Below are 9355 nucleotides of genomic sequence, written 5' to 3' on the forward strand. Positions count from 1 at the left end.
AATTAGGTATGATTATGTGAATTGCTCAGGAACACTGTGGCTACGGAAATAAATATAAGTAGCCTAAAATCTTCCTTGGTGAGCAGAAAGCTGTTAGTGTCAGAGACAGGGATGTAATATACAACAAAAACGTTATAGCTAAGAAAGGTTTGGAAGAAAATAGTTCATGAGAAGAAACTGACTGGAAGTTAATTCATTTAATTCATAGCCCTTTAAAGCTTTGGGACCAGAGATGTTAGCAGCACCTTGTTCTTCCACAAGAGGGCAATATAGTTTTTGGGGGGCGGTAGTTTCAGCAGCAGCAGAGGAAGGGAAGCTGCTGCGTAAACATGGCTGACAGTGGGGAGACAGGTGAGTTCGGGAGTGTATAACAGCTGGCTTGTATCGCTCTGACCGGGTAATTACATTGCTTTGCTGTGGGCGCAGCGACAGAAAGTTTTGTGTTTATAATTTGTGTTTGTGGTCCTTGGCTTTGGCTTGTAGCAAAGTTAATTTTCTTATGCTAGTGCTGCTAACATTAGCACTGCTGGCAAGTCAGCGATACCACTGCGTTAGGCAGTAGTTGAACGGCAGTCCCCGCGATGTTATTGCATCATCTCTTCAAGTATTTTCTAAATCAACAAAACAATGAAAGGACCGATTGTGAGCATGGTAGTCTGGTGGTATTGTGAGATGGTAGTCGTCCAGCTCTGTGAATGGTGTCGTTAGCATGATGCAAACCCGGCATGTTCAGTGACATATGAACCAGCAAACTGCATCACCGAAATTGAGGGACTGCTGGCGAAATAAAGGGTCGCTCTGTCGTTACTGCCGGTGTAAAAAAAACAAAAAAGAAAAGTGTGTGATAACCTGGTAAAAATACAGTCATTTTTGTTGTATTACAGAAGGACCTGACAGGAAAGATGACATTGAACGATCAAAGGTTAGTATGTTGTTGAAGTTCGTCACAGTCTCATCTAAGTTCATATCAGTCAAGGCTTGTGGTATGAAGTTTGACGTTTTCGCTTGACAGAAAGAAGGCAAAGAGCTGACCAAAGAGGAGAAGCAACGGCTGAGAAAAGAGAAGAAACAGCAGAAGAAAAGCAAAGATAAAAAAGATGACAAGGCTTCACAGGACGGCGAGAAAGAAAAGAAGCCCGTCAGTACACCTTCTCTGGCTCTTCAGCCTCCAATGCAACCCTCAGCACAGAAAGGTGCGCATCATACGGACAGCGTCAGTTTGTGTTGTATTCGAACGCGTGGAAAGTGTCACATTAGACACATTTGTATTAATTTCTCATTTGGCTGGCAGATCAATTACTGGCTGCTCACCAAATATTACATCTGTGACTTTGCCATGGAAATAGTCTTTCTGTGATCTATGACTCTAATTTATTAAGTCTGTGGTGTCTCCTTCAGCTCCTTCAGCGGTACCTGCTCCGGTTCCTGCGCCTGCCTCAGAAACTCCTGCACAGGCAGACAAGCCTGCTAAGAGTAAGGCAGAGCTGAAAGCTGAGAGGAGAGCTCGCCAAGAGGCTGAAAGGGCCTCCAAGCAGGGGAAGAAGGGAGAGGTGGGGCAGCAGGCCACCACAGGCAAACCTAAAGTGCAGCCCAGTGAGCTGCAGCCAGGTACCGTAATTTCCTGGAGGTCAGCACAGTCTGAAATTATACGTTACATACTGTGGAGAAAGTCACACTTTTCATGTGTTTTCAGTGGTGAAGAGGCTCCCGGAACATATCCAGGTGGACAACCCGGAGGTTTTAAAGAAACTGGCAAAAAAATTGGAAAGACAGCAGGTTAGCTACTTTGTGTCATCTCCAAAAGCCATTATGAAACGTGCTTTGTCTGATTCAGGACATCTTGGAGTTGATGTAACAAGCATACGCTGCCCTTCAAATATTGTGAGCTCCCTGTGTGTTAGGATTTTTGGTTACATTTTTGAACACAATATCTATAAATTCATTGTAAACACATTGAAATGAGAAAATACAAGTAAGTAACAGATAAAATGACTCTTACCAATCTGAAATGGCTAAAATTAATAAGAAATTGATTCTTGGTTGTATTGCACCTGTTGCAAAGATATGTTTTAATTTAGAACTTGTTCGTTGTCCTAACTCATAACCTTGAGAAACCTTGATTCATAACAGCGTGTGATTGTACCTAACATTTCTTTCAGACACCAGAATACAGTGCTGCTACAAAGGTCAAGGTCTGACTTTCTCAAATGTGTGCCATTGACATTTTTCTTGTGTTGTTTTGTTTGCTAACCTTCGATTGTTAATGTTAACCAACACGGGTCCTTAAATGAATAGTTAGGCATGTGAACTTATTGTCCGGCCCTTTGAGGCAGAGGTGGTATGTCGGTGACGTGTTTGTTTGAGAAGATGGTAACGTGTTTATTTTGTCTTTTTCTTCCATGTCTTCACCTACAACACTGAGCTGTTTGCTGTGCCGCTTTGTGGTAGCACTCCATACTGCTCTGTTTGTGTTTGGAGAGTATTTACAACCAAATCATACACTATAAAAGTTTGGTTGTTCTTGTGCATATGAAAAAGTATCTCTAATTTTTTAGTCACAGCCCTGAAGTAAAAATTCAGTAGACTGCAGGGAGAAACAAAGATCAATATGGAGCCTACAAATGAACAAAACAACAAAAGCACCTGCTGTGAACATGGTAGGCTGGTATTAAAGCTACTCTAGTGCTTCTTTTGTCCAACCAGAAGTATAAAACCCAAAGACTCTTCATTACAAGAAAAACATCAAATATTTACATTTAAGAAGCTCGAACCTGCAATTCACTTTGAAAAAACTGATTAGAATAATTGACGAGTTATCAAAATCGTTTTACATGCAGATGCAGCCGTGTGTTGATTCATGTCGAGGCTGTGTTGTGACTGTGTGCCAACCTCAGTTCGCAGTTTTAACCTCTGAGTCGCTGAGGTCTGATGGTGGTGGACTGTGCTCTGCTTTATTTCAGATCCCACTCCGGTCAGACTACGGCCACAAAGTCAGCCTGTTTTCTCACCTCCACCAGTACAGTCGCAAAGCCCCTCTAACACAGCAACTCGGGTAAACAGACAAAATGCCAAGCAGTACATTAGGCTGTTTATGCCGTCTGAGGAGAGTTTGATTTATGTGGTTGCAATAATTGTTTTTTGTCACCTTAAATTTCACTGATTGTATTAACTGCTTTTGTCTGTTGCAGCATTCCCTCCACCGTGATTCATCCTGCTATTGTTCGATTGGGTCTCCAGTATTCACAGGGCATCGTAGCAGGGTCCAATGCTCGCTCTGTCGCCCTGCTGCATGCCTTCAAACAGGTACAGAGTACCTACTGCTACATCTCACCCCTTTAGACCAACACACCTACAAAAAAATTGTTTGATTCTGTTTCTGTTTGAGGGAAAACCTGCAAGATGTCTACAGATACTATACAGCATTTTGTGTTGATTTGAAACAGCCTCACTGTGTGACCACTAAACTGTTGTTATTTTCTCTGTTGCCTTGTGTTTTTACATACTGTCTGTGTAAACCGATGGGTTACATGTAAGCTGAAATAAGCATTGGTGTTTGGTGGTTCAACTGGGTGGACTAAGATGGATATTGAAAATTAAAGCTTCACTCAGCAACTGGAGCTTATCAGGAGACTCTGGAGTATGCAAAATTTTCAGCATTTGTATTTATGTATTTTTGTATGGTGGACAGATTTAAATTGAGCAAATGAAGATCAGTTGTTATTTTTTTTTTCCCTCCTCAGGTAATAAGCGACTATACTACACCCCCGAATGAGGAGCTATCTAGAGACTTGGTCAACAAGCTGAAGCCTTATATCAGGTACAAAAAATGTTCCAATTATAGTCATGTATCAGCACTTGTTTAGCTTTACTGAGTACTGAATGCAAGGTTTTGTTGTCACTGCACACATTAAATGAAATAACAGTTAATTTACAGTTAAACACGAAATGTTTCCTTTGGTCTCATTTTTCTTGCAGTTTTTTGAATCAGTGTCGCCCTCTGTCAGCCAGCATGGGTAATGCAATCAAATACATCAAGAAAGAGATCTCCAATATTCCAAGTCAATGCAAAGAAGAGGAGGTTATTGTCACACTTGTTTTTTCTCATAATTTAGTCAGAGATCATGAACTCAATATAATCTTATTCCATAGATACAATAGAATTAAATTTACTGATTTTCAGTTTCCATGTCTTTCTTCCCTTGTGTCCTCTGTCTAGGCAAAGAACAAACTGCTGAACTGTATCGATTGCTACATTAATGAGAAGATTATCCTTGCTGCCGAAGCGATTGCAAAGTCCTCCATAGAAAAGATCAGTGATGGAGATGTTATCCTAGTTTATGGATGGTAAGCCATGTAAAGCTGACATTCATGGACAAATAAAATCAGTCATCTGTAGAATCTGCAGTTCCCTGTTGTCAAGCTTTGCTTAATGGGATTGCTTAATATCATGATGGCAAATTAAAGCAACACTTGAACAGAGAGTTAAAATTATTATTAAGCTCAACACTTTCTCTTCCCTTTTTCTTGTCTCGCCCCTTAAACTCCCACCTTCCTTCGACATTCTCTTCTGTCATCACTGCCTCTCATTTCCAGCTCCTCGCTGGTAAACCACATCCTGTGCGAGGCTTTTGAGAAAAACAGGAAGTTCCGAGTGATTGTGGTGGACAGCAGGCCTCGACTGGAGGGCCGGGAGGCTCTGAGACGCCTCGTCCAGAGAGGCATCAGCTGCACCTATGTCCTTATCTCAGCTGTCTCCTACATCCTTCCAGAGGTAAGCACAAAACATTGACACACTTACAGTCTTACTGGCACATAAAATACTTTTACTCTGTTTTTTTTTGTTTGTTTGTTTGTCCATATCATAATAATGCCTTGACATTACAGGTATCAAAGGTTTTCCTTGGTGCTCACGCTTTGCTGGCCAACGGTTACGTCATGTCTCGTGTGGGGACATCACAGATAGCTCTGGTGGCCAAAGCCTTTAACGTGCCTGTGCTGGTGTGTTGTGAGACCTACAAGTTTTGTGAGAGGGTGCAGACAGACTCCTTCGTGTCAAATGAACTAGGTATGGTTAAAAAAAGTAAATAAATAACCGGTGGCGGATTGCTAGAGTGATTTGATATTTCATTCTTTCACTTCAGTTGCTGCTTTTGCAAGTCAACACTCATGTTTTAACTTAAATCCCTTTCAAACATCAGATGAAGGTGTCAGGATCAGTCTATCTATTTATCTATCTTCATCTGTCCTTTTCAGATGACCCCGATGACCTCATTGTGACCCGCACAGGGAAGACCCAGCTAGAGCACTGGCAGGAAGTGCCCTCTCTTGGCTTGCTTAACCTGGTGTATGATGTGACACCGCCTGATTTTGTGGACCTAGTCATCACAGATCTGGGAATGATCCCGTGCACATCGGTCCCTGTGGTGCTGCGAGTCAAGAATGTGGACCAGTGAACGACCTCCTGCTCGCATCAGCCTGAGCCCAGAGGTTTCTCTGTGTTTTGATTGGGGAGGTTTGTGTGCTCAAATGCTTGCACACAACACAGAATATCGTGCTTTTAGCATGCAATAAATATATATCTGAAATGGCATACACTTTTTAAACAGAGTCCATGTGTGTTTTTATGATAGGACTGGATAATTACAGACATTTGAGGATGGTAGTCTTTTTTAACATTGGGCATAAGCATGGACTGTTTCTTAACACCAGAACATTTAATTGCCAGTATCTAGAGCAGAACAATTCCACTGTGGTTCACAGCAGTCAGCCACAGCATGCAATTTTGAACTAGTTAGAAATTGTTCCCTAATTACAGTTGGAGCTGCAGTATCTCGGGAATTTATGTGGCTCACATAAATTTTTCACAACTAGTTTTTAACGACCTTATCAATCGGACAGGATAAAGAACAGTAAGACATTAACCAGGTAGTAAAACATTTTTTGGCAAAAGAACTCGGATCATATGTTGTTATACCCACAAAGTCAACACGTGTGCTCCAAATTTCATTTTGGCATCAAGTTTTTAACAAAAAGGAGGAAAAACTTGGAATGAGCCATAGCCATCCATAGCCTCAACACTGTTTGTTTATCAGATAACACAATAGTTGATATTAAGGTTTAATATATAACATGTAGGACTGCTTATACTGTATGTCTTTGGCAGTTAGGTGACTCTTCCATACACAAAAGGTGTCCAAATGAACAAATTTTGCATTGAGCATAATTTCATACTAACTCGAGCAAAATGCTATGTGTAGTGTGTTCTTACTTTATTAGAACCCTGAATCTCATTGGGAAGAAGCATCAACATGAAAACACTGTACAAGTTCCCCACATGAGACTGAAGGACAAACATTTTGACAGAAATGACTTGACAGGAGGCAGACAACGTTTTGAGTCTTGTTTCATTTCTGAGTCAAACATGCAAGGTAACAGCAGGTGGTGACTAAACGTACTGCAGTAGTCATAACTTGATAAAGACAAGCTTAAAGCACAAAGGTCAGTTAAAGTTTACATTTTATATCATGATTCATATCGCGAACTTGGCATTTGTTCTGAGTAAAGTACATGTTCAACATGAAGTAAACAAAACCAAAAGATCCAGATTTTCTCAAATCTGCTTTAGGACATGTAGATGCATGTTCAGTGCGTGTTTGGCACAACGAGCAAACCTTCTTCGTTAATACTTTGTGTCGGTTGACTTCCCAAAAAAAAAAAAGAATTAAAGTGACAACAGTGGTATTATTGTCTCAAATTTAAAACTTTAAGAGTTCACTCTAAAATTGCAAGGATGATGGAGTAAAATAAAAGTCAATGGCAGTTAAACTGTAGCTGCCCCACAAAGGTGCAAAATAATGTTTTAAAAAAAGCCTGGGGTCACTTCAGACTTTTGTCAGCATTTTGGTTTTCACAACAGTCCGTTTCAGCTCAGTAGATCACTGCAAATAAAGAAGTCGACTGCAGTTCAGCCTCAGAGTGCCTTAACGTTACGTCTCTGGGTGACCCACAGCAGGAAAGAGATCACAACCGTGGATGCTCCCAGAGGCCCAAACACCTGGAGGGCTGGAAACTCGCCCTAGAGACAATGAAAATAAATGCATAACTTCAATTAATCAATAAATGATTAAATGTACTCGTATTAAATTTAGTGAAGAAGTACATAAATAAATAATGATACTGTTAAAGCTGCTTGCGGAACTGACCTCCCGAAGACACTTGTATCCATGATAGTTGCCAGCACAGCTGCACTCAAAGAAGCCGGGGCCATAGGGGCCGCAGAGGGAGTTCTCTGGGCAGATAATGGCTGAGGATTGTCAATAATTATGAACAGATGTCGTGTATTATTAGAAGGCAGTTCTAGATATTTTTTTGTTTGCATCACAATAGAAGATCTAATGGGAACTTACACAGCTGTCCAGTCTGGTTGCACATATCTTTCTGGCCTTCACAACGACGATTTCCCTCTTTGACCTCGACCTTTTCCCAAGAAGTGTTGCCTCCTGGACAAAATATGTCTTGCGGCAAAATCCTATAGGGACCCAAAAATGGAGTTGTAAAGGGATAAAACTCATTTTATATTCAAGAGAACGCTGCCATAGTTTGAGTTCGGTTTTTGTAACAGTATACTTACAAGTAATTTAACTCAATAAATCCTTGAAATGCTGTGTCACTGATGTTGACAATGGGATTGAGAGAGAGGTCTCTGTAAAGGAAATGTTTATAAAATAAAAAAACGGGCAAAAACACATGTTGATATTAATAATAAAAATGAATGAGACATGTTCATACACTCTTCATGCTAGAAGTGCTAGAATTATGTTTACTCTCTGTTTCTGTCTTAGCAGTAGTTTGAAGAGTTTTGGTCCTTGCCAGTGGGAGAGATTTTTTTGCAACTCGGAATAGAAGCTTTCATAAACTGCTGTTGCTGAAGAAAGTTAGAGTTGAACTAAACAAGATTAAGATCATTCTGAGGCATCTCCCGCACATGTTTTCCTGAGTGCTGGGAAATCCACAACAGATTTTCATCTGAAATGTGCCCATATTAAAGAAAAGAAAAGAGCAGTCTTCTCTTTTGCTTTAAAAATAACTTCATTAAGCCACTGAACTATGCTTTGTGTAAAAGGCATAACGGCGTTTTCACTGCACATACATCATTAATGCTGTCGATGCTCCCTGGAGATCCTCTACGTGAGCTAGTGAGCAGTTGGACAGGTCCAACCTGACAAACACAAGGATAAAAAACTGTTGAAACATTAACAATATTTTAACATGATGTAGAGCTTACTTTTAAAAGCTACAAGGTCATACTAGTTAGTATTAAACTGTGATAAATTATACATTATCAGCACTGGCTACCTGGAATTGCCTAATGAGCATATTAACATAGTACACCAATGATTACATAACAATAATAAAAAAATACATCATTACTAAAAGTCAGGAAAACAATACATACTGACATAATTTGGGTCTAGTCTGCCAAGGAACATATTTTATTATTCACCTATTTGTGCTGGTGCTCCACACATATACGTTTAGCCTACGTTCACCACATGTTGTTATCCACAGACCATTTATGCTTCACTGTAATAAAGTGTTTATTTCCGATAGTCTTGAAGGTAACATTGAGATTCCTACCCAATGATGTGTTCAGGGTCGCTTGTGTTGTCGTTTCTCAAGCAGCAGCGCCCGTCAATCCGACCAGCGGACGAGGAACAAAACTGGCCCACTGCGGTGCCATTTAGGACTGCACCGGCGCAGAGCTTACATACCTGTGTTTACAAATTATTATGAAGGAAGAAGAAAGGTTATAAGCACGCTTATAACATTACCACTCATCGTCGCTGGCCCCATCCACCAAAACAAGCTGCTTTTCATTATGGATACGAGGTGTTATTTTCTTACTCTGGTAAACATTACAACTGTTCTATTGTCAAATCCAAATCTTACCTTCAGCTCAGTCAGCTGGTAACTTGCGTAAAAACATAAATTAAAGATAAAAATAAGCACTACAGGTTTCAGCTGGCTGCACCCAGCTTTCATTTTCATTGGCTGATGTCATATGATCCAACTGTAGAGAACATGTGACAGGAAACTGGTCCAACACTTAAGGCTGTAAGGCTAACTTGATTCTGCGCTACAGTTACGCATACACTCATATTCAGAGCATTTAATGTAGTATTATTTGCTTATGGAGTGAACGGAATAAACAACAGCACTTGAATCCACACTAAAGTATATAAATTATTTATTTTCACAATTTAGATGCTTAATGTCTATTAATTTTGCAGCTAAGTAAAGGCCTTTCGTTTAGTATAACGTTTTAATGTAAGTAATAAAACCTTATGTAATATTT

At 40.2% G+C, this 9355-nt stretch overlaps 2 protein-coding genes across 2 annotated transcripts; one reads left to right on the plus strand and one right to left on the minus strand.

The window, feature by feature from the left end:
* Positions 1-238: 238 nt before the first annotated feature.
* On the plus strand, positions 239-5603 carry eif2b4 (eukaryotic translation initiation factor 2B, subunit 4 delta). The gene is made up of 13 exons (XM_046373732.1): positions 239-351; positions 885-922; positions 1013-1193; positions 1399-1608; positions 1694-1776; positions 2961-3052; positions 3189-3303; positions 3741-3817; positions 3976-4078; positions 4217-4344; positions 4594-4771; positions 4885-5065; positions 5254-5603. Exons 1-13 carry the CDS (start codon positions 330-332, stop codon positions 5451-5453), a joined length of 1608 nt encoding a protein of 535 aa, XP_046229688.1. The 5' UTR covers positions 239-329; the 3' UTR covers positions 5454-5603.
* Positions 5604-6386: 783 nt separating this feature from the next.
* Positions 6387-9286, minus strand: atraid (all-trans retinoic acid-induced differentiation factor). The gene is made up of 7 exons (XM_046373734.1): positions 8950-9286; positions 8638-8771; positions 8150-8218; positions 7631-7702; positions 7407-7528; positions 7203-7303; positions 6387-7075 (listed from the first exon to the last, which is right to left on the minus strand). The coding sequence occupies exons 1-7, from the start codon at positions 9046-9048 to the stop codon at positions 6971-6973; spliced, it is 702 nt and encodes a 233-aa protein (XP_046229690.1). The 5' UTR covers positions 9049-9286; the 3' UTR covers positions 6387-6970.
* Positions 9287-9355: the final 69 nt, after the last annotated feature.

This window comes from Scatophagus argus, chromosome 19, assembly GCF_020382885.2.
Source record: "Scatophagus argus isolate fScaArg1 chromosome 19, fScaArg1.pri, whole genome shotgun sequence".
Classification (NCBI taxonomy): Eukaryota; Metazoa; Chordata; class Actinopteri; family Scatophagidae; genus Scatophagus; species Scatophagus argus.